Source organism: Botryllus schlosseri, chromosome 3, assembly GCF_051294905.1.
Source record: "Botryllus schlosseri isolate E-star chromosome 3, Bs_hap1, whole genome shotgun sequence".
NCBI classification, from domain to species: domain Eukaryota; kingdom Metazoa; phylum Chordata; class Ascidiacea; order Stolidobranchia; family Styelidae; genus Botryllus; species Botryllus schlosseri.
The window spans coordinates 7,917,630-7,943,612 of record NC_137238.1 but is presented as its reverse complement, the minus strand read 5'-3'; the positions used below and the strand labels follow the sequence as shown (position 1 = coordinate 7,943,612).

At 40.4% G+C, this 25,983-nt stretch overlaps 1 protein-coding gene across 1 annotated transcript in view; it reads left to right on the top strand.

The window, feature by feature from the left end:
* The first annotated feature begins 5,868 nt into the window (after positions 1-5,868).
* Positions 5,869-25,983, top strand: part of LOC145434841 (cytochrome P450 3A14-like) — a 29,812-nt gene continuing 9,697 nt past the window's right edge. Inside the window, exons 1-9 of the mRNA XM_080312074.1 lie at positions 5,869-6,085; positions 11,654-11,753; positions 12,886-12,938; positions 13,100-13,196; positions 14,310-14,524; positions 16,815-16,969; positions 19,259-19,386; positions 20,942-21,023; positions 25,163-25,323. Coding sequence (XP_080168200.1) covers positions 6,024-6,085; positions 11,654-11,753; positions 12,886-12,938; positions 13,100-13,196; positions 14,310-14,524; positions 16,815-16,969; positions 19,259-19,386; positions 20,942-21,023; positions 25,163-25,323 — 1,053 coding nt within the window. The 5' untranslated portion in view covers positions 5,869-6,023. The remainder of the gene's footprint in view (positions 6,086-11,653; positions 11,754-12,885; positions 12,939-13,099; positions 13,197-14,309; positions 14,525-16,814; positions 16,970-19,258; positions 19,387-20,941; positions 21,024-25,162; positions 25,324-25,983) is intronic.

Below are 25,983 nucleotides of genomic sequence, written 5' to 3'. Positions count from 1 at the left end.
TATCAACGAAAAACTCGAATAACTCCGTTTCTACTGGTTGGAATTGACTCAAATTTCATTTGCATGGTCTTTGAAGACATCTCAACATTTTCATTGGGTTGAGAGAAAAATTCGAAAAAATTTATTTTTCAATTTTCCTGTATAAATTAAAATTTTTAATTGGATCCGCGGAGCCCTATACTTGTTAGAATTGAACCAAATTTGGTGTGCAGCCTTTGTTGTGGCAACCTGACAATTTAATCAGTGAATGGCTGGAATCAGGAAAAAAAATATATTTTTGAACAGCCCTAACGCACAGTTATTGGGTGCGATCGGTAATTCGTTGTAAAATTTACAGAGATTTCCCAGTAAATCTACCAGATTTTTTACAGTGTAGACTCTCGCGAATGACCAATACGGTATATCGGTGTCAGTAGCGACGCATTCTGACGAATAGATATCCGTTAAAACGTCAAAGTATCGCCCTAACCATCTAAATCAGGGGTGTCTAACTCAAATTTGATCGCGGGCCGGATTCAGAAGCTTCAATACCTCGTGGGCCGCACCATTCAAATGATTCCAATATGGTACCTACAAATGTATACCCTTGTTTTTCACTGGAATGCTTAATATCCACGCTGTGCATAATATAGTTATGACACGACTTAAGTGGACTCTGTTCGTGCAACAACATTGACAAACAATAGAATTGGCAGAAATACACGATTGGCCGATTGAATACTGTTATAAACCACTAAACCAGTGACTCCAACGACGATATAAGTTGAGACTTTTTCTATGCTGCCATTGATTTAGTCGTGGTGCGTCGTTGACCTTGCCTGCGAATTCGTTTTGAGGAATTCAAGCGATTGCAAACGCCGTCGTTGAAATTTGCTAGATAATACAATTTTTTTAATTACTCAGAATTCCCTCGCGGGCCGGAGGAAATCGTCTGCAGATCCAGATGCGACCCAGATGCAGATCCAGATGCGGCCCACGGGTCGTATATTTGACACCCCTGATCCAAATTTATGTCGCTCCGTAAGAAATTACTTGAACATTGTTTAGAAGCAGGGTAGTCTTCGACCGTGGAATACATCTTCCCTTCCGACCCGTGATTTTTTCGCCCTTAGACTTCCATATACAATAAATCAAGGGCAGATATCGGTGTCGATCCCTGAGCAATATATTGGTAATAAAATAATACTTTATCAGACAGTTTCAATAACATTTTATCACTAGTCAATGCAAGGCCATTTTATTTCTCGCCAAGCTTATCTGTCGGCGTGCACAACCACAGTAGAGTAGGCCCACATCACTGAAAGGGCAAATAGGTCATTGAGTAAGGCTTTTGTAAATTGCAGTATCAGGCGAACGTTGGCAAAGTTCATCACGGACACTGAACAGTGAACAGTCATAGTTTTAAATCATACCGTACACTTTAGACCTTGCACTGAGACAGCAGTCATTCGGAATCCGCAGACTTTTATTTGATCGTGTTTGTAACGGATCTGATCATTGGCTGAGAAAGCTTGTTCATGACAATCCGAATAGCAAAATGTAGCGCCGTACCAAATATCGGAAACACGGCAGCAATAAGTTGAGCTATATTTCTCCAGTGAGTGTATTTTGTACGAAATGACGCGAGAAAGCGTTCGTGCGTGAGCAATGACCATGGCGAGTCATTTCCTATTGCATGAGCAATTACTGCAAGGATTCTGCAAAGCCGGATTGGTGTCGGTTACTTCTGAGATCGACCAAGATTTTCATTTTTGACCCTGCGTAATGCATCTACGACAACCAATCTTACTAGAATACAAGGTAAAGAGGGACCCCAAATCTGTGGTTCTCAAAATTCTTTGAGCTTGCAGACCGAATCCAGATTAACCAATGTGTAGTTCCGAGAAAATGTATGAAACTCGAAGGAAATATAGGAAACTTCACCTAAAGCTGCCTCTTGATATTAGACGTGTCCCGTCGGCGGGGTCCCGTTAAATCTCACAAGTTTATAAAAATCAATTTAAAATTTGATGTTTCATTTATCCAAATAATGGAAAAGCTTGCAAGTTTTCGTTGTTTAAGGTTCGGAAAGGCGAATATGTTCCATTGTAATAGCACAGTCGCTTAGTAACGCCATAAACTGTATGGTGTTTACAACGTCCGAAGTGGCGTCATAGCATTTCCTTGTAAAGTGATCGACTCCCTCAACATCAACAGGTTTATCAACAAATAGAACGTTTAGCTGTATAATGCATTATAAGCAACATGATTTGATTCCCTGTGACATCGCACACTCAGTAACGTTGTAGTTGTGGTATCAGCATGGTTTTTATTATGCTTATCGCCTGTTATAAATCCTACACTCTTAGCGAAAAGGTGTGTATTCATATTCACACATGTGTAACATCCGTTATGTATGGGTGTGAATATACACCCTTGGTACACGAAGCTAGAACTAGGGATGGTGTGAACCTCTGAAAGGTTCGGGTTCGTGTGAACGCGAACCTTTTTGAAAGGTTCTGTGTGAACACGAACGTGAACCTCGTGACGTCATATTGCTAATTCCAACCCTATCTTTCAATGAAGTGATAGCCTATACTAATGTACACGATACCTATAGCGAAGACTCGGGCCACATAATGTCACATTGCTGAAGTACATATTGGCGTTTTAAGCGCCGCTAAATGTATCAACCGCGGTTATCAAAGGATATAATAATCTCGTAAAATCAATACGTTCCGACGCTTTGCCAACAATTTCGACGAGGACTTACCAGGGAATATAAGCTTACGCCTTAACGGTCTTTGACAGACCGGACAATGCGTTCGGGGTATTGCTACATTGATAATGAGCAGAGTGTAAAACGGGTTTCTATACTCGCTACCGATACCATAAACAACAAGTTATATAGCAGTAGCCAGCACCTTAATCGCACGGATTTGGTTTTAATGATACAGTAAAGATATGAAGTCAAGATTGACCACGTACGCCCGCTCGATTTTTTACATTGGAAAACGATATCAATGTATATCGCTCGTGATGTTGTATGATTGCGGTTCAAGCTCATAGCAGAGACTCACTAAATATTCACAAACGGAAAGCTGGATATTTCGAGAAATTTTTTTAAGAAAAAAGCAAGTAAAACTTTTAAGGTTGTCAAGGTGCATGCTCGTTTAGTGTTGATTTTTTATGCTGCCAGCGCCATGCATAGAGTGACCCGCAGTTGAAATGCTATAAATCTGAACCAAAGATCTTATAATGAAGTGCAAATTACAATTTATCAAAAAGGTTCACAGTGCAGAACCTACCAAGGTTCTGTTGTGAACACGAACCTCAAAATTTCCGAGGTTCACACACAGAACGCGAACGTGAACCTCACGTTCACACCATCCCTAGCTAGAACCTACCTCAGACATACACCACGGTGTAAATCAAACACACTGTTCGTTCGGAACTATATTATATATAGAGAGAAGTGCATATAGCGGCGGTAAGGGTCTTCCTTCCAAATTTAATTAGGTCCTCAGTGTAGTAGTCTATGTTGTGCTCGCGCAGGAGTTCAAGTTGGACGCAAGTTCGTTCATCTTGTGTCGGTGGCCATTTTCGCAAAATAATAAAATCCTGATTTAGGATATATTATAATAGTGAATTATATTGGTATTTGTCTCATAATGTTCATTAATGACTAATTTTGATCACCTATATATAGGGTTGCAGTTAAAACAAAAATAAATTTGAAACAAGCATGTTTAAAAAAAGACCCTTGTTTAAAACGTTTTTTTAAGCCATGACGCCACGAATATTTAATTGTGACCGTCATAGTGGATTGACATTGACAATTGGAAATATCGGGTAACTATAGCTCCTCTGACGAAATATCTACGTACTATAGCTGTTGAACCGACAGTCCAACCATCTCATATCGTATACGTCGGCTATATCGGGTGGAAATCATACGACATGTTTCTTTAGAAAGTATTTACACAATTATGGCATAATTATACAACTTGAAAAAAAACACAATTTTTTTAAAAGCCTTTGTTTAAAACACTGTTTAAACAACTATCTGTTTTAAATGCAACCCTACCTATGTACCAAAATCTACGCAATACTGTTCACAAATAGCACGAAAAGAGAGATTTGAAAGAGACGAGATAAAACTGACCGATTCCGAAAATCTACATAATAATGTCAAGGCATCCAGCACCACTCGAAATTGCCAAGGAAGTTGCCAATGAATTAATGACCTATCGGCTACCGACTTGGCTTTATGGATAAGGAGTAGAATATGAGTGTTAGGTTGAGTTTAAAATGCGGCTTTCTAAATGACTCTCGTGGTCTATATACGTTTTGATATACATTCATCATGCGCCGCCGCTAAGAAATATTTGTTCGCGTCATCTCATTCATGTTTCGCACCGGCGTTATGAATGAAATTGTAATATCAAAATGCTAAGCAACAAAACGCTGCAATGTACACATGATTACAGATTGTATCGCAGAAAATAACTCATCAAACAAACCGTACGGCTGATGCAACCTTTAACACATAGCGCATACTAGGATATGTTCGTAGAAAAACGTTAATATCGTTTTCCTAGTGATATATATTCGATGCGCAGGGCAGGAATATCATTCAGATGAGGAGCGTTGACGGCGATGAAACTATAGACTAAGGAGACAACAAATGTAGACCTGTCAAAGCTGTGCTCTGCAGATTGGCTGACTCAAGAATTTCGTTTACAACCGATAGTATTGCACCGTCTATGTCAGAATAAATGGCGGATCTAAATAAGGCTTTGCCCGCGATATATTTTAATCGCATCTTTGGGAATGGCTTTAGTGGATAGATTTCAATTGCTCAATGTATCTCATGCACTCCGGTCATCCGTCCATAACACGGCAAAATTTTTAATCCATATGAACCGAGATATGTCGCTAATGAAACAGCGCTAAAGTGTTACCAATTTACCTTGGCTCCATCGCCACCCATAATATCCACGTATCGATGGGTTCAGCTTCAGCAGCAATTCTATATGTCTGACGTCAATTAACATGCGGATGTCGAACACCATAAAACGAAAACCCAAGCAATGGTTGTACGTAATTTGCAAAATCCTAAATCAATTCCAAACGGTACTAATGCAGTCGCCATGAGTGCTGATGTAGTATTCTTGATCAGGGTTGTAACCAAGTCACAAGGCTCCGAGTCACAAGTCAATCTCAGCTTTATAGTTTTGACTCGAGTCAAGTCGAGTCATTTTCAATTCACCACCGAGTCAAGTCCGAGTCCAAGTCACCGAGCAGAGGGTCGAGTTCGAGTCATGGTATTATGACTCGAGTCGAGTCCAAGTCATTTTGTTGACTTCCTAGTTTCCCGAAGGCTTGTTAAATCCATTTTTTATAACTCTGTTTGGTGATATCGAATGGTTCGCATTTATAATATACTAATTTTGGTCATTTTTAGCAGTTTCTGGGCGCGTTTTCAAGTAGCAGTACCAATAGACGAAAACCCAATAGTGTGATTACTTTACTATTCCTCGAAATTACAATGAAACGTCGGTCTTTGCCGTCCGAGTCTCGAGTCATATGACTTGGTTCGAGTCATGCGCAATGACTCGAGTCCAAGTCGAGTCAATACACAAAGTGACTCGAGTCGAGTCGAGTCATCTAAAAAACGTGACTCGAGTCGAGTCATGACTCGAGTCATTACAACCCTGTTCTTGATTCATGTCCACCACAGCCAATCTAACTTCACACTATAAACACGGTTCGCAGCGCGCATCCTTCTACGCAACACGGCGATCAGAAACAAGCAAGCCCATTCAGTGAATATTGTCTACTGAAATTAGTATTTTCGTACACCGAAATTAGAAACTGTAAATAAGAGTGTTTAGGCAGAGAAGCTGTTTAAATATGTATACGGGTAAATTGGATTTTGCTTAGCGTATACGCACCGTACGCAGAACCCGTATTACGCCACTGTAACCAGCTTGAATAATTTCCAGGTATCCAAACTTGAAATAATTTCACAGTTACATAGTATGTGGTGCTTGTTTTCCTGGGAAACTCTCGCGCTTCTCGCCAGCCTAGTTGCGCTTACGAGGTAAGTTCCAACGGCGCTGTGTTGGTGTTATCTCATATATTTTGGCAGATTTCACGCACAATCAATGCATTCAACCAGAAATTATACTTCATACTAAATATACCCATGTGGAAGTGGTGAATTCGACTACCCCTGATTGATTCAAATTCATGTTGAGTATTAGTAAGCCACAAATTGGGCGAATCACACGTTGCGAGGAGCGTGCGGTATACTTTTGGAATGCCGACGGTACTGCTATTTATCTGTGCATTAAGGTTGTTAAAAAATATCTTTTTTTTCTTCGGATTCCAGCCATTCAGTGAATAAATTGTCAGGGTAACCTAAAAAACGCTGCAAAATAAATTTGACCCAATTCCAACCAGTAGAAGCGGAGTAATTTGAGTTTTTCGTTGATAATTATCGGATTATCCACCAATCCAAGATAATCCGAGAATTATCCACGAAAAACTCAAATAACTCCGCTTCTACTAGCTCAATTGAGTCGAATTTGTTTTCCATCGTTTTTGAAGACAACTCAATAATTTAATGGGGTTAACAGTAAAATTTGATTTTTTTTTTCAATTTCTCTTAAAATTGAAAATTTTAACTGGCTCTGCGGCATCTCATACTTGTTGGAATCGAACCAAATTTGTTGTGCAGCTTTTTTCAGGGTAACCTGACCATTTAATCAGTGAATTGCTGGAATCCGGACAGAAAAGTTATTTTTGAACAACCCTACTGTGCATCATTGCCATGTGTGTACTGTAGATGAAGGCTGAGGGAATTTGCCAAATTATGATTCCACTTGCTCATGCAAATGGTTATCACCTGGTATATTTTGCGCTGAACGCTATGAACTGGTGTGGGTATCGCCCGTGTCTACTTTTATGACCTACGCTAAGAATTGCTTCGCGACCAGGCGAAAGAACCGCACTCTCTACTAAATAGGCCTCTGGATCTGTCTGGAATATCTTCTGCAATTGAAAATGGTGTTTCCGCCGATTTTCACAATGACGTAGGGTTCAGATTAGGACAGGTGATCAGCTCTTTATGGTTGGAAATTCTCTTTTCGCACCCATTCCAGTATATTTAAATGAGTCAAATACACCATTTCCTCTGGGGTGGAAAATGAGCTTTTCCGTGTACCATCCAAGAATGCGCTAAAATGCGGCACGCGGAGGCTGAAGCCACCGCACCACATGTATGGCGTACCCCTTGAAATTATGTAGCAAACATTGTACACAGTTGAAGACACAAAAAAACATCAAAATCTCAATTTACAGTTTCATTGCACATATATGATGCGATGGATATGCTTTGGATTCCCCACGGGTAAACCTATTCTTGTAATTGGAAAGCAATACGCAATACAGAATCAGTTGCCAGAAAATTCGCTTAAGAATGATCATCGGAAATCCGAAAAGCTTATAAGCCGCTTTTCATTGCACCCAACTATAACATCGGTGATTGATATATAGTTAATGAAGTAGCCATCATATTGAACAAGCAACACTGGTGGAACGAATTCGATTTCAATATTAATTCAAGTAAAAACCCTCCTCACCCATGCAGTAGAAAAACAGAGATTCACTGCAGTTAATAAAGCTGACGCGAGTATCGGTACAGTGCAATGTATAAAAGCATGGTGGTTTAGACCTCAAATGCTGCATTTGGTCAGCTTAAACGTTTTTCTTCCTTTTTACTATGATTTCTAAATCACTGAAGAAAATTGTCACAGTGCCAGAAAAAAAGGTTGCTCGCGTACATCCAAATTCTTTCGTGTAGTCCTGGGTTGGAGCGCGTACTCCCGTTTGATAACCCCTGCACTACGACCATGGTATATATCCAGTGGCGGCTCGTGACAATATCGGGTGGTGGGGCAAGGGCTGCAAGTTACTTTTTATTAAGATGACGTCACAATGGCGTTTTCCAACGTAAACAAGTAACTTAATGATGGTACGGTAACACGAATTTGCCGGCAACAGTGATTTTAACATATGTGCCACGAGAGGTCCGCCGGTGAGCTGTGACTTTAAGTGTGGTAACTGCGTAAACGGCGTACGGAACAAAGATTCAACACGGTTCATGTTCGCACTTGACCTGGAAATGACTATAACTCGAGAGATAACGTAGGCCTAACTGGAAAGGTCAACGAGTTCGGACAGATACGCAATTGTTATCTCATAGATTGGGCCTGTCATATTGAATCCAAAACATCATTCTGAAGAACTAAGAATAGCAGCCTCGGAAATTCGGTCTCCGTACAGCAAGGGTCGGCAACCTACGGCCCGCGGGCCGGATCCGGCCCGCCAAGCGAAATCGTCCGGCCCGCGACGAAATAACTAGTTACCACGAGAATACGGCCCGCCGTTTCGTAATGAGTTCCAATCTGCAGTGCAGCACTGCTTGGAAAGAATGTGGCATTGCTCCGATATAAAGTATCCTACGTCGTATTAGTCTATTGTTACGCCATAAAACTAGTGCGAAGGCTGTCGACTATAGTAGCCTATCTCGTACTGAAATTAGGAGATGGAGAATGTCTGTGGAGTAGACTAGACCAGTGCTAATCAAGCGGGTGTATCGCGCAACCGAGGGTATACCATACTTTTTTAAGGGTTTGTAACTCAGATAGGGTGCGACAATGAAGGTGCCGTTCCTCTGCTCAGACGCAATGGCAAAATCTCAAACTTTCCCTGTTTCATTATAGATAACTAGCATCCGTAGGTTAGTCATCTGTAGTTTAATTCACCGGAAGACATTTTACGCCAAGACAACAAACCTGAATAGTGTTTTGGACACAATGGTGAAAGCTGATTTTGTCTCACAAACTGAATCACCGACAGTTAGCCTACCTCAGGTATTACTAGAAGCAGAGCATCAATATGGCGATGTCTTGTATCTGTGCCATGTTCGCGCATTAAGTCGAGAAGCTATGCTTGCACGAGTGTATGAACTGAGAAGTGAAATAGAAACTTTCCTTGAAAATACAAACATCGCCGACTCATAATCTTTTCATCGAAAATGGGTATCTAATCTAGCTTTCGTAGTACATTTAACGTCACATCTAAATAAATTGAATTTGCAACTTCAGGGGGAAACAACTAAATACATGAGATGTTGAGACGCATTCGAAACAAAACTGCGACTCTGGGAATGTCAACAGTACAAAGAAAATTATGCTCACTTTCCTCTGGAGGAGAGTAACCTAGTACCAGCACTACACATTTGTAACTGTGATATACGAAATTTAATGACTGAATTTCCACCCGCTTTTCCGACATTCGTTCTGTACAAAATAAATTCTGACTACTCAGTACTACGTTTAATGTGGACGCCAAAACCATTGCCAGAAAATTTCAAATGGGCCCATTTGAAATGCGATGCAGTTGAATTGAATGACAAATTTCATACAAAGAGCATATCGCTGAATGACTTTGACAAAGAGTACGTTCTTGAAATGGGTCTTCATCCCAGCTTGACCAACAATGCAAAAGAAATGGCATCGACTTTTGTTTTCAACATTGAAATTCACGAAGAGCAAGCTAAGATCACGTATTCCAACACCCATTTAGAATATGGTCTGATTCTTGCTTCGTCTGACTTGTTACCAGAAATTGAAAACCTTTCACAAAGCAAGCTGCGCCAAGTGTCACATTTATCCTGCGTTGTTGAAGTGTAAATACATGTGTTTTGCTCTTTTTGTGAATTGTATGATTGAGATTGCAGCATTGTAGGGTAATATACCGACGTTAGCGATAATTATAGTAAAGAAAAATTCCGGCCCGCCAAACTGTTGTGCACTCGAAATTTGGCCCGTGACTAGCAAAAGGTTGCCGACCCCTGCCGTACAGCATAGGAGATTTTGGCCTTGAAACTGGAGACTGTAACACGACACATACAGCTTTATTACTGTCTATAGGTCTGCTGCGAAATCGCCTTTGGAAAATATATTACCGAATAAATACGTGGACGAAAGCTTTAAACTTAGTACACTGTTACATGACATCATCGAGCAGTGGTCTCATGGCCCTTTCCGGTATGGTACACTGTCAAAATAATGCGAACAGACCAACACCGAATTTTGCGCAAAATTTACTGAGGAATAGGCTGATCAAGTGATCAGCTGTTAGCCGCCATCGAAAACGAAATAGCTATCGCGCTTGACAGCAGGGGGTTGTGAGCAAATGGCTTGAAGGCCACAATTTCACGGTGAAATTGACATTGGAGAATATAATATCAAAGTAAATATTTGAATGCAAACTGAGAATGATATCATCATCTCAGTCAACGTTACCGCAGATACACCTGCTTTTGCGTGAAATCCGCAATGCGTTGTATGCTAAAGTGTCAGATCGGAGCACATCTCTACCATACTCGAACTTGATAACGAAATTACTGCCCTAATCACCGAGTGCCAACCTTGAGACTTGGCACAGCGTTCGATACTAAAACCAAGACATACCGTGCAAAAGCTTATGACGGATCTAGGTAAGGAGCATCGTTAAAATCAATAGATACCAATACCGGCTTTGCGTATATTCTGTTAGCGATAAATGACGAGTAAGCTCTCACTCAAATTAGGAAACGAAATTACCACTAACACAGTTCAGTGACAAACTTGAAACTTGGTACAGCGTTCGATACTAACATTAAGACTTACCGTGCCAAATTTCATAACCGATCTCAGTATTGAACATCGTCAAAATCAATGGATACCAATACCGGCTTTTGAGTAAAATCTGTTTGCGATACGTGACGGATCAGCACACACTCAACTTCGGAAACGGAATTACTACCCTAAAATTTAAGTAGAAACCCTGAAACTTGGGGCAGTGTTAAATACCACCATCACGACATGACATACCAAATTTCAAGAGTTTTCATGGTGTGAAACACCATCAAAATCGACCTATACCAGCAAAGGTCGACTAAACGCATATTACGGTAATCGAGTTCAGATATAGATACGATTGTTACATCACACCTTAGGGGCGACCAGCATATTTGCCCCGGTTGCTCGGTCATTTTACGAATAGGAGAGAGTAAATCACCGTTTCTTTATTGTGCGCGCCTTTGAGAGAATAGACAGTGAAAGCTTGTTATGAGCGCTACCGGGGCATGCCCCGGCTAGGCATTCGCAAAGCGAAAACACGGAAGAGAATTCGATTTTCGCAGAGACTTCGCTATATATGGGCATTTACTAGCGAAAGGACAAGAAGAATGCGACTTTCGCTGTGATTTCGGTATATATAGATTGGTGTGCGTCTATAAATGGTAAAGAATTGTTATTGAACAGAATATTAGGTGGGGCAATGCCCCAGTTGCCCTATAGGACGAGCCGCCACTGTATATATCACCGTATGGATTAGTGTATTTGACGCATTTTCACCCCTTAGAATGGATGTGAAAACATAAGCTGGTACCAGAAAGTGCCGATGACCTGATTTGCACCCTATGCGCTATGATAGACATCTGATAAATACACCTATTACACCTACCCTTGTAGTACATGGCATGGATTGCATTGGACGTGATTGGAACTCCTGCTTCAACCCTTCGCAAAGGCTAATGATGATTTGTAAATCGCAGGTATTACATTCATCGCAAATGGCAGTATCTGCGGGAGATGAATATTCCTCATGATCCGCCGTCTTTGCACCTGTTCGGCCACATGGTTCCGATGAAACGGGTAAAAACTAAATATTGCTTTTTTAGAAATATCTCGAAAATATAAATATTGCAGCGGGATATAGGCTTTAAATGCCAATTTATTTAACTTGTCCTATCGTGACTGACTGCCATCCCGTGGTGCTCGTCATTTCCAGCGAGTATTTAGATTTCCGTAACCTCAAATTACTGTTCTTCAATTCTGGTGGGAGTCTATCGAGAAGTTTGCAACGAGATCAATAAGGAATATGAATATCTTATTCGGTATAATCTATGTTCAGTATCGCCAGAAGGTTGTTCAAATATATTAGCTACGCTTTGGGTTTCACGGCGATTTCTCAGATTTCTGTAAATACCGACCGTGATCAAAGAAATATTCAATGAGTCGCATCAGTTCGTGTAAGGGTATTGCTCTTAAGTAGAGGTCGACCGATTATCGAAATGGCCGATTATCGAGGCCGATATTTAGAGCTTTCCCGATTATCGATATCGGCCTATGAAGGCCGATATTGCGGCCGATATTTTATATTTAAAAAAAATTCAAAACTATTGGAAATTCAATGCTCCGTCTTCTCAATCTCAAGAAATCGACGAAGTAAAGGGTGATATATGACAGATTTACCCTTGCAGGACGAATTTAACTGGGTGAGCATGCAGAGAAACTATGCTTTCTGCATTACAATCTACCTTTTCTTTACTGACCTGCAATTCTGTGTCATGTCTGGTTTTTTGGGTTATCCCAATTTTCAACGAATGTGCACAATTAAGCAATAATTCTTTTCAATATCAGCTTTGTCGTTTGTTGTTCAGCTTTCTGTGGCATGAACAAGTGCCATCTTGCCTAATATATAATATTTTTGGTGAAATTGTTCTCTACTCCTTCCATAATAATATCGGCCTATGATATCGGTTATCGGCCTGTGAGTGTGCCGATATATCGGTATCGGTATCGGCCTGTAAAAATCAATATAGGTCGACCTCTACTCTTAAGACAATTCGAATCTCGTGGATAGCATGAAAAAGACCTGCCAAGTATTTCATTTGATAAATCTTAAAAGTGGTTCAGGTAAAAACACTCTACTTGATATTAAAAGGTCTGGGAAAAATGAACGACTACCAAAGTACTCCCACCACTAAAAGTTATTTGTATTCAGAAAGCCTTCACTTACGACAACGAAATGAAGCAAAAATATGGACCAATTTGGGGGTTAGTAGGCTATTTATTGTATAACAAAGCCTAGGATAGACGATATATATAGCGGAAAGTCAGATTATCATCTTTGCGAAGCAAAACAGTGATTTTAGCAATTTTGCTGTATATCACCGTGTGAAATAAAACGGTGCCCGATCTCACATTTTTATTTTTAGGTGCTACAATTTTTTCACGCCCAGTATCACCTTCCATGATCCAGATATTCTGCGGCAAATACAGATTAAGCAATTCCACTCTTTCCCAACAAGAAAGGTGAGCATTGGATGTTTTCAACCAAATAGTTTTGTTACTACCCATCGTGTCATGTAATAAATAAAACCACTAGAATTGAATAGTATATTCATATTGATATAACCCCGAATATTTTCGGCTGACACTCGTGTGAGGCGATCGTCGGCAACTAGTAGAGAATTGAAAATAACATCGTATATCAACAACAGTCGTATCTCAAAATATGACGTCAGCAGCATGAAATGTTGAATACGTGAGCGTTCAATGTACTATTTTTAGATGGTACACGAACTCCTTTTGTTGACACGGCCTTGGCTGGTGTATTTTGATAAAAGTCGACTGCAAGGCACACAAATGAAAGGGTTAACGGCTTTGTGTGCCTTGGAGTCGACTTTTATGTAAGTACACCAGCCAAGGCTGTGTCAACAAAGGGGTCCACTGAAAACAGGGCCATGGCTTATACTGTATTGATAACCTCGGATATAATGTATATAGTGATACTATAGCGAGACATTCCTAAATATACAGTGATCTCAACCCGTGGAGAGCTGTCTCTAAATTGAGAGATGATAAAGAACTGCAAGAAACATTTTTAAGGCCCATTCATATTAGGAGTTTTTTCACCAACCGTCGCGACAGGTCACCAAAACAATTTGAGAGTCATGCAACGCGTTGCTGAAAAATGTGATGTGATCTAAAATTACTATTGAGGTTGTGAAATATGTTTTCTCATCGGCCATTTTCCTCGGAAAGCTACCGTATTGGAATTGCAGCGAAAATACTTTCACGAGTTGTCCTATTGCATTTTATCTGTGATATCGCGGTCAGGCGTCATCGCCTCTTAACTCCTTACAACTCCTACATCTAAAAGTATTTTACGTGATCGGCCGACAAGTAACAACTATCTGAATGTTGTTCGGTGCGGGTAATCACGTCTAAAACATGCAACAACGAAGAAGTGCATATCATCGATACCACGAAGATTGGCGAAGTACGTTAAGACCATTCGGGCTGCTGCCAAAATCTTTGCTATACTTTCAACTTTAATTTGAGACCATTTAGTGACTGCTGCAGCAGTAATTCTCGCTATGCCTCAGTCGCAACAGGAAACTGAACGACTAATGTGAATTTCAGAGATCGTTAGCGAAGATAACAGGAAAACAAATGAATCAACGCCTTACAGCTGCAGAAGGGCCCCAATGGAAGCGCATAAGATCGTCCCTTAGTCCTACCTTCTCTACGTCCAAACTACGACATATGACGTACATCATGGATCGATGCGTCGACAACACGGCTGTCGTCTTAAATCGTCGAATTGAAAATAACGGCGGTGTTTTCAAGTCTCGATCGTGAGTGATGTGTAGCCTTCTTTGCACGCAAAATCATAAGATATCAAACTTCGTAGCAACGCGCAAGCCTCGGTATTGATTGGTTATCACGTCTGCGGTCTGAATGATGGTAGAAACCACCTTTTTGTGGACAGGTGTGAACGGGGAGTATCGTAACACAGGATAATTACAACTGTAGATATAATATAGGCTTAACATATATCCTCCTTCAGGAAGATTTGTCCTCCTTTTTCAAGAAATCGAAAATGTCCTCCGAGGACGCCCAAATGACCTCCCTTTTGGCAATTCTTCTCCCTTTATAGCTTTGACAGGCAGGCAATGGTACGGTCACAACTAAAAGACGCCTTAAATGACGCTAAAACTGGATTTGAACGGTAGCGACGGTCAAAAATTTTACGTTAGAGCAGGTATTCCGGCAGTCGAGTTAGAACAATGACCTTCTTATAATTTCTAGTCAACACGACAGTGTATGCAGTAAAAATGATCAAATTGTCCGATTTCTTGCCCGATTTTACAAGTTTTGTGATTTGTAAAAAGTGTCCTCTTTACCGGATGTCAAAATATGGTAACCCCACCTTACAGCTAGTCTGATCAAGTATATGCTCTTATCATTGAGAGTTGTAGTCAAAGTAATCACCCTTATTGCGCAAGTAGAAGTACTCAATTAAAAGTACACGGGCCAATTTCAATGACAGGTCAAAACGTATTCAAATTGAATAAAGTAATATCTGCCCGCTACAATGTTTTTGTTATCATGAGTCCAAATGGATAAATCAATTGCTCTTACTGTCATATGTGATATAACTGATACATGCCCTAGCTAGGCTATACGTATAATATTAATATACAATAAATCGCTATATTTGAACAGCTTCTTTGAGGTACAGATCTGGAATTGTATAATCATATTAAACTGAGCCCGAATATTTTTGGCTGACACTCGCCAGGGGTAATCGTCAGCATCTATTGAAGAATTGTGATAAAATGAACTTCGTAAAATCACAGTGCAAACCTGTAAGTGCCTGAGTGATTACTAGGGCAACTTTTTGCAACTTCTTTTTACAGCTTCCCAGATACTCGGAATCTATGTACTATGTTTTAAACTGTTTAGAGGGATTTTATAGTGCAACTTTTTGCAACTTTTCTATTTTTCATGCCAATTTTTACTGCAACTTTTATAAAATATTGCGTTAAAATGTAAAGGAGTGATTTAAAAACATGCTATAAACGATTTCTAGTATGGTTCTATCCTCTTTGATTCGCAAAACAAAAAGCTATATGATGGGTTAGCAGCATCTCACTGTTATCAATGACACAATAGCTTACAAGCAAGAAGTTCAACTACCCCTGCCAAGCACGGCCGTGCCCAAACAATATGTAAATATTGCGCTTTATTCATTCTGTCGTTTAAATTTGAAATAGTTTCCCATTTCACAAGCGCCCAGGCGAGACCACCGAAAATTAGATTTTCAATGAGTCACCTTTTCCAGGCTATTGCCTTTGTCAAAGATACCGAGAGTGAGTTTTTTGTGTAAGGCCTTGGGTCAAGTTTGCAGACCTAGACGATTTGGGGTGTGTTATTTGACTTTGTTTAGGGGGAGGAGGTTATAGCTATGCTATGCTGTTTGGGGAGATTATTCCCGCATTGCGTAATTTTCTTGCAATGCGCCGAAAAAAATGTAATGTTTGGCGGTTTTGCCAGACCGTGCGTTAAATAGCAATAAAGTATCAAATTTGACAGCTCTGCCGAGACTAGGTAATACAACGGAACCTTTCGAGTATCTCATACCCAAATAATTCAACAAAAAATTCAACTTTTTACTGCAACTTCTGTTAAAATTAAATGCAACTTTCTCGCGGTTTTAGTGCAACAAAAACTTGCCCAAGTGATTACACTCTGAGTTGAGTGTTCGCGTTTCGGCCATAATGGCGTCATAACAGTAATCATGACTAGAAAATTCAAATATGTGACATGTGGGACATGTTGGGATGCCAAATAGCCACAATATCTGATCCGAAGACTGAAATCTAATCGTTTTGACCAACCACGAACTGATGCATTGGCAAATGGAAGAAAATAAGCAGGTTCCATCCACAGGGCATTACTTTGCATAACAATCAAACAACATTCGTTTCATAAGCGAAGGCTCTCGTTTTACGGTATATATTAGACTATGACAGCATTGGCTATGCGTGTGAGTTGTGGCTGTTCAAATCGATGTACCTCTAAGTGGGCATTTAATCGCTATAGGTTCGATTTCAAATGTATGCACAATCCTCCCATTTTCAGACTTTTCCTGCGACTTTCCCTGGACATAATGTGCTCAGCTGCCTTTGGCACCGACGTCAATTCTCAGGATGATTCTTTACCGGAGCCGGAGATCATTAAACAAGCAAAGGATATGTTTGCCACAAGCATGTTTAGTCCGATGCTGCTGCTCTGCAGTGAGTATATCGCACATATTACTGGTGTATCACGTCGCAATGTCCCGTTCTGAAAGATATAACTAATTAATGTGTATGACGACCTGCATATAAAAGTGGGTGTTTATGATGACAGCTGCAACACGTACCAAATGCGTCACGAGATCGACTCCAAAATTCCTACCGAAGTGAAGCGGGTTTATCTAGGCCAGACTCAGGCGACTTCATCAGTCTGTTGGTCTGATATGGAAAAAATGAAGTACTTGGCTGGTCGGATTCCTGAATCGATACATTAATCGCGTATTTGTGCACCTCGACAAAGGATTAATCGTATTTAATGTAAACTTTAAGTTTAAAGCATAGGTAACCAAACAGTATTTAATGAACTCATTAACATTGTCTACTTCAATATTTGTTGAAGCCAATGCTGCATCTGTTGTCGATCAAATTTGTTCTAAAGTTCTTCGAACTCGTCGGCAGTGTAGATAGATTCAAACTGCACGTGAACATCAGTTGGATCGGACCGCAGCTTCTTCTTGTTAATGTTAATGAACAATCAATATTACTTGTGTCCGCTCCGCCTCCAAGTATTACATTATTCAGCCCAAATTTCACTTTGATCGGTTTTTCCGGCTTGAGGCAATGCATGAGACTGAAAGGCCTTTTGTAAAGGAAATAACATGCTTGTCACGTGACTAAATCAGAAAACAAAGAACACATAGAACCGACCCACGGGCCGTCTGTTGCTGGCCCCTGATCTAAGCTCTTCCTCGCCCCCCGATCCGCGTAAGCGGTATCTTACAAAAAACATATGGAACGAAAGGGGACCGTGCTGCGAGTTGGCAGATCATGAATCAAAATAATTCAAGAATGTTTAACTGTTGTTAAATAACAATGTAGTTGAAACTTCATAAACACTAAAAAAAAGAATATAATGATTCTATCGTTCGCGTTGAACACTATAGATTAAATCTGACCCTAGGCTTGTAGAGCGGGGCATGTACTGGAGCCGGAATGGATATTCGGCCTGATTTTATCATTTTTCCCGGAGCAGAATTCATTTTTTTTCATGCGGCCGGAGTCGGATCGTACTAGTTTCTGGTAAACCAGAATCACTATTAAGGCTATTGATGAGCATGACCATTGTAACTACCAATTGGGCGCCTGTAGCCGCCAATATACAAACCCGTGTTCAATAAAAAACTGTCAGTTTTTATTGTAATGATGTTATCGTTGCAATATTCAATATAGAACTTGAACCCATACCGTGTTAATCTATCGTTTTCGTAGTTTAGTAGAAATAAGTAGCCTACTCGTAGATGGTTATTATCGTAGTTTTTCGGATCGCATCTCGGTCATTTCAAGAATCCGGCCTAGGAGTCGGAGCAAAAAACGGCGAACTCGGAGGAGTCGGAGCAAAAAAACGGGTGCGGAGACGGACCAGAGATTTGTCGATCTGCCCGCACTAAGGCTTCTACCAAAACTTCGAGTCACGGTGTATGATTGCTTAGAGCTCATTGGCGCTAGAGAATCTAACTACACCTAGATATAGAATCGATCAATTGCGGTCAGTAACGACGTGATAAACTCTTCGCTCAACATCTACTTACACTACTTCATGATTGCGAAGGAAATTGTCATAAAACCTGGTCGAAGTAGCCCCTGTGTCAGTGACCATTTGTTGCACCAATTTGTATAGTGTCATTTTCATCTGCGTATGAGGCACCTCACCTCAGTTGCAGTGCATTGAAAAGCCCAGATTGAAAGTGAGCCGTGCTAGAAGTCGGCAGCAAAGATTTCGACGAGGACGCATAGGTGCGAGAGAGACTGACGTCTGGGTGTGCGAAAGGTTGAAGAAGTCGTCTCCAAGATTACCAAAAAAAAGACTTATGAACATTACAAATATTCGTGTCGTGGTGCACATAGCCTGAAAAAGGCGAGAAGCACCACTGTAAAATGTGAAATAAAATAATATTAATAATAATAATAATCTGCGTATGAGGCAAAGATGCATCTCTTAATTTTGAAAGTACTCAACCGTCGATTGCAAATTTGAACCGCGGTATCCAGATCTACTTTTTCAACCTGTCTATCCGAGTACATTCCCGATATCTTATGAGATAGAAATGTTGTCGCGTAAAATGGGTTCTGAACTGTCGTAGATCAAGCCGCAATGGGATTCTGTAAATGATGTTGCAAGACCTGCTTTTGTAATTCCATTCATCAATGTTTGAATGTCATTACAAACCCCACTACCTGTACATTCGTACTTTGAAAGCAACTGCAAAATCTGCTATATTATGTTTCCAGTGATCTTCCCGCCGTTTGAATGGATGATAACGTACTTCAATATTAACCTGTTTGCCCGAAAATCCGTGACGTATTTCACGTCCCTCGTTAATCAAGTGATACATCAACGAAAAGAGGATCCTACCTTGGTGAATATTTTATTACGTTGCAAATCGAACCGTGTGACGGCAAATAATCATAGACTCGCTGCATTTCAAAGCGCGCTCAGTGTGTCGAATCTGTAGATCAGTGGTATTCAACCTGGGGCTGTTTGCCGTTTCTTTGGAGGTAATGAAGGTGATGACTAGGGCAAGTTTTTGTTGCACTAAAAACCTGAGAAAGTTGCACTTATTTTTTTAATTTTAACAAAAGTTGCAGAAGTTGCATTTTGACCACATTTTGCTCGGTTGACTAAAAAAACAGCTCCCGAAATACCCGTAAAAGCGTTATTTCGGTGCTGATTTACGGTGTTTCAGTCGAATTTGGCCGTGTATTTCACCAAAATCGAGAATACTTTCATGAAAAATCGAAAAAGTTGCAAAAAGTTGCATGAAAAAATGGACAAAAGCTGCAAAAAGTTGCACTACAAGATTCCTTCAACGGGCTTAAAACAGAATTCTACATATCTTACGAGTATTTAGGAAGCTGCCGGAAGCTGTAAAAAGAAGTTGCAAAAGTTGCAAAAACTTGCCCTAGTGATGACCTATTTTGTTACGGTAATCAGCTTGACGTGAATAAGTTCAAGCGAGGGTCTTGACCTTTTTATTAGTAATGAGCTTACATAATTTAAATGTGGCTAGCGGAACATTCTCAAATCGAAAACTGAGTCGCGACCATAAAATGACCGAAAACCACTGCTATAGATGGACACCACGCCTCATCCACAAAGTTTGTATTATCTCGCATTGTATTATTGGCTATCTCTATTGACATTGATCGGACAGTGCCTCAAAGAGTTTGGGTACACTTCGGACATGTTTGATTGGTCTGATATTAATTATTATTTCGTCTATGATTTTCCTGAAAATGCTACAGGACAGCTGTTGAAAATAACTTTTTTTTCCGGATTCCAGCCATTCACTGATGAAATTGTCAGGTCAACCTAAAAACGCTGCACGCCAAATTTGGTTCAATTCTAACAAGTATAAGCCGCCGCAGAGTCAATTTAAATTTTTATTATATTAAGACAAGTTAAAAAAATCTATGTTGGGTTGTCTTCAAAGACGATGCAAAACAAATTTAACTCAATTCCAACTAGTAGAAGCGGAGTTATTTGAGTTTTTCGTTGATAATTCTCGGATCAACTTTGATTAGTGGATAACGTGCAGAGGTTTTTAGGGTAACCTGACAATTTAATCAGTGAACGGCTGGAATCCGGAAAAAAAGTTATTTTTGAACAGCCCTAGGTACAGTAGTGTAAAGAGAGCTTTGCTGGGTTTGCGGAAGTAAACGTTATCTGATTTGATATGAGCTGAACTTGTTATTTGTTGTATTTATTTTTATTTTGGAATTTCATTCAATTTCCAAGTTTTTGCGCATTATGTAATTCTTATTCTAATCTAATTTGGAATAGCTGAATATCTTATAATCGCCCAACTCTGCGTGAGTCAAGTCATCGAAACTGCCGCTTACGCGTTATTTCCTGATGCTTGAACCAAGCCTGACAGCACGCGGCTGATATTCTTATTTTGTTTTCGATTTCAGATGGATCGAGTGGACATCCTCCAGCTGATGCTCGAAAATGAGATATCCGAAGAAAATGCGAAATCGGAGAAATTCGATAAAGGTAACGTGACTTATAGAGATGTTTATGCCGATATCCCACGAACGATCCGCAGAACCGTCCATGTCAATACTTTTACATTATTTTTCACGATTATAACCAACTTATCAGTGATGAGCTTCGGAACGGAGTCGGAGTGGATTCGGAGCGGAGTTTTGCAGATTTTGTGACAGTCGGAGCGGAGTCGGAGTTTACTACAGATATTTTTTCGGAGTATTGTAGCTTTTGTCTCCGATATCTTTGGATAGGTCTGACAAGAATACACTATTGATTATGATTACAAACCAAAACACAGACAGTTGACACCTTGTAAAGTTGTAATATGACGGGTAATATGCAAAAATGATTGCCATTTGCATAAAAATCAGCCATCCGCACTACAATTGGGGACTGGAGAGTAGACAATACTATAAGGCCAACCATATTATCACATTTATTTAGTGAAACACATTACCAAGCGTACAATGCTTGCCACTCTAATGATATGGTCAAAATGGTATGATTGGCCACGAGCTATCTTAACTTAGTGATCTAGCACGGCATTTTCGTTGAGCATTCTCTGTAGTTAATTATGCTTAGGATAATTGACGAGGTTCATCGGAGTATCTCGGAGTCTGGGATTGAGCTCTTAGGACTTAAGGAGTCGGAGGGAGTTTTCCTCAGACATTAAAGTTGTCTGAGGGATACGGAGTCTCGACAAGCACTATCCGCTCATCACTGCAACTTATATGTTGATGATGTAGATCAGGGGTGTCAAACATACGGCCCGCTAAGCAATTCCGAGTAGATAGAAAAATGCATGTATTATTGAGCACATTTCTAACAAATGTTGAGATTTTTAGTAAAAAATACTTCCATTAAATAGTCCTTCAAGATATCACATGTCGAGTGTGTTTATAGGCCACATTAAATCCACCCGACTGCGATGTTGTGGTTTCTACTCATCATTAGGAGCAGGTCGCTGACATTGACACCTAATTCCGAGAAGGCAATAATGTGTGAATTCATTTCACTGACCAAAAACTAGTTATGCACAGGAGTGAAAACGCCAAGAATCCTGGCATTCAGGTTACGTGGAAAATATATTAGAGGTCTCCAACTCTCCACTCTCCAGCCACGAGAGAAACCCCAATCGCGATATAATACTATGCAGCAAATTCCAGCGTCCGCGTCTACAGTTAATTCTTTCGCATTCCTCACAACGCATACGCAGGGTTGATGCCAATATATCACTAAAACGAAGGAAATATGCCAACTTGTCATCGTTAGAGCCACTGTTTTATCGGCTATAACTGTATTCAGCCGCCCAATCATCGTATTATTACCAATTCCACTGTTTGCGAATAAAAGGTGGTGCTACAATAGAAACGCAATGATTCCGAATATAATGTAATATACTATTGTGTATATAGCTAGTTAATGAAGTATTCAAATGAAAAATAAGAGTATGGATTTTAAGGTATTCTGGGATTGAGGAAGTTTGGTGCGGCCCGCGAGCGATCTGAAATGTTGAATCCGGCCCGCGACGTCAGCTGAGTTTGACACCCCTGATGTAGATCATACAGTCAATTGCATCCGATAGCGGTCTGATGGTTGGACCGTTCGGACCACGATGCCGGGGCTTAATCTCGTCAGATTCCTAGTCAGGAAGCAACGGGTCGAGTCTGAGTCCAAGTCATTGTGTTGACTGTTCAGTTTCGCGGTAACGTCTTATGAAACCCACTTTTACAACACTTCTTGGTTATATCGAGAGCTTCGCATTCATAATATAATGATTTTCCTCGCGTCTTATAGTTTCTGGTAGCATTTTCTAGCGCCGGTACTGAGACTGATACACTAAATACCAATTGTGTCGTAACTCTGCTGTTTTTCGAAATTACATTGAAATGTCTGTCTTGATAGTTCAAATATCGCGTCATATGACTTGGTCTGAGTCATGCACAATGAATCGAGTACAAGTGGAGTCGATCAACAGATTCATTCAAGACGAGTCGAGTCATTTCTGTATTTTAAGAAAATGACTCAGTCGAGTCGAGTCTTAACTGTTTATAAATGAATCCATAATACCGGTCGACTTATAGCACATGGTCCACTATATCTCTCGACTTTGTCTTAGTAAGTACCTCCTACACCAGTGGTTCTCAACCGGGGGTCCACGAAACCTCTAAAGTTGTAAAATTATTGATAACCTAGTTTGTATTTTTTTAATTAGAGAAAGCATGAAACCGCTTCGCTTTATAATTGCTCAAACTTTATGACTCGCATCGTTAAAATGGTCGTCTGAGATGAAATATCCGATTGTGCAAAATCATTTTAATGGTCAAATTGCCAATAGCCTGCCAATGCAAACATATTCCTGCTTAAAGTTGTTTTGTTGGGGTTTGTAGAAAAATGAAATGTTGGAGATAGCAAGGTCAAAGATGATGACATCGAAATGTTTACAAAACATTTTGGATTTGAAGTTGTCAGTCTCAGCAAATTAGTAAAGAGTCGTTTGAAATAAAGATTCCTGATTTTTTTCTTGATCCGTCGCAATGAAGGAATTGAAAACTCGCTGCGAAATCTATTTTCTCCTGTGATATAACCACTAAATAACTTCAAGATGAGATGCTAGATAGGAATGACTAGGCTGGACGTGATATGTTCATTAAAAACTCACAATAAAAGCTGTCATCGGAAGCGTTTCGCGGTAATATTACATTCGCCACCACCTATCTTTGTGAAAATGGATTTTCAGCACTCGTTCATATCAAATCGAAGACGAGTATTTCCACGACAATAAATACAGCTGTAAAATTTGCTTCGAAATATTAGGAGTCTACCCAATTTCTACATATAACGTGGTGTTATTTTCAATGAAAGTCAATTTGTGGCTGTTTATCAGTAGCCTACAATTAATATTTACAAAGGACAAATGACGGCTGCACGATAATTGAGCTAATTTTGAACGAAAACTTGTAGGGGTCCGCGGAGGTCCGTGACGGTCCAAAAGGGGTCTGCGAAGACGAAATGGTTGAGAACTACTATCCTACACAGTTTAGGTGACTATGACGATTTTAGACGTTTCCTTTCATGCTCTAAGCTTTAAGCCGAGGTTCTAAATTCTAGCATTAACCACGGAATCTAAATCACAACCCATTATCGCTCGCGTTCGAACTCTCTATCGCCCACGCGCGACTCTCCCACCTTTAGAAGTCGGTAGACCAGGATTCATAGGAAAGAATATCGGCCTGGAAAGTGTATTGTCTAAACACTATGAATGCCTGAAAATACAATAACTGCTTTGCGCTGAGCACAGTTCCTGTGATATAATAACGCATAGCCAGAATCAGACCACTGGGTGATTCTAGTTGTCTCATTAGCGCAGGGGTGGCCAACCCGTAGCCCACGAGGTAGTTTTCAAAATTAGTTATATCATCAAAGATGAATTGCCCAGATTGTGAACTTGCAATGCCAGCCGAAAATTTATTCAGTCTGGCCACGACACTTAAGATGTTGTTGAATAAAATATCCGTTCTGACGCATTGGCAGATCCATGGGCCAGTCATATTTTTGATAAATCTTCATACATTACAATCATGTAAGATCTTTAGCGGTAGATTTATCTAACGTAATAATTTCCTTAACGCTTCGTGCAATATGTTGGCTCTCGATTTCTTGCTTTTGATGTTCTTACCTCCTCCTGAAAATGAAAAAATACGCCGCATTTACCAGATTGAGTCTAACTATACTCGCGATTACGAGAGAAAGAGTCGTCCAGCATGCGACCTTATGTTTTCACTCGCAGAAAGACCGTCGAAGATTAAACCTATCTGCACAAAATGATTGACGCATGTTGGCCGAAGCTTTCGATATCGAAGGGTCATGTCCTTTCAAACTGAGCACAGCGATATACAGCAGACAGCAATATTATACAGCAATATTATTCATCTATACACTTTGAACAATTTTCGTGCTTCGCGCGGCTAGTGGACCGCTTAATGGTTCGTCAATTGCGTGCGGCCCTTTGGCCGAAAAGGTTGGCCACCCCTGCAATAGAGACTATAAATAGCGTTTAGCGTTGACTCGTGGAAGGTCAGAAAGTATTCGTCTTCAAGTTATTCGCCTTCGAACGGCGCCACCGTCCTGTCTTATTTTCTCAGGCATGGAGCCAAACGAAATCGTGGGAAACTCCATCCTAATGATTCTCGCCGGCTACGAAACCACAGGCGGCACCATGAACGTTATGGCTTACAGTTTGGCGCAGCACCCGGATGTACAAGAAAAATTACAAAACGAAATTGACGAGACTTTCACAAAATCGGTCAGTACCAGACTTGTACGAACTACCAATTTAGTAAGTTGACTATGAACTAGGGTTACCATAATTTGGAATCGGGAAAGGAGGACAATTTCATCAAATCATAAAAGTTAGTTTACCGAAATTGAAAACAGCTGATTTTGAAATATTTACTGGAAATCTTGTTGTGTTGACTAAAAATAGGTCATCAGTTTGTCTCGACTCCGGCATTACCCACTTTTTGCGATACTTTTGTGGTGTTGACTAAAAAATAAAGAAAAAAGGTCCTCCCCAATGACCCGCTCGAACGCCCGCATTACCTATTTCACGTCATTTACGCCGAAGTTCACTTGGCGCTGACCGTTAATCTATAGCCGTAAAAGCTGTGGGGGATGAATTGCCAAAAATGAGGACATTTAGGCGTCCTCGGAGGACATTTTCAATTTCCTGAAATAGGAGGACAAATCCTCGTAAAGGAGAACGTATGGTAACCCGACGGTCAACTGACTATTGCATTCAAGAGTTCTAGTTCTAGTGGTTGAGTTTCAAAAGCGAGTAGCTGTAGTTCTAATTGCGAGCGAGATAGTGTAATGGTTATGCGTCCGGCTTCTCGAGCGGTAGGTCGTGGGTTCGATCCCCGGCCGGGTCATACCAAAGACTCGAAAATTGGTATCCGCAGCTATC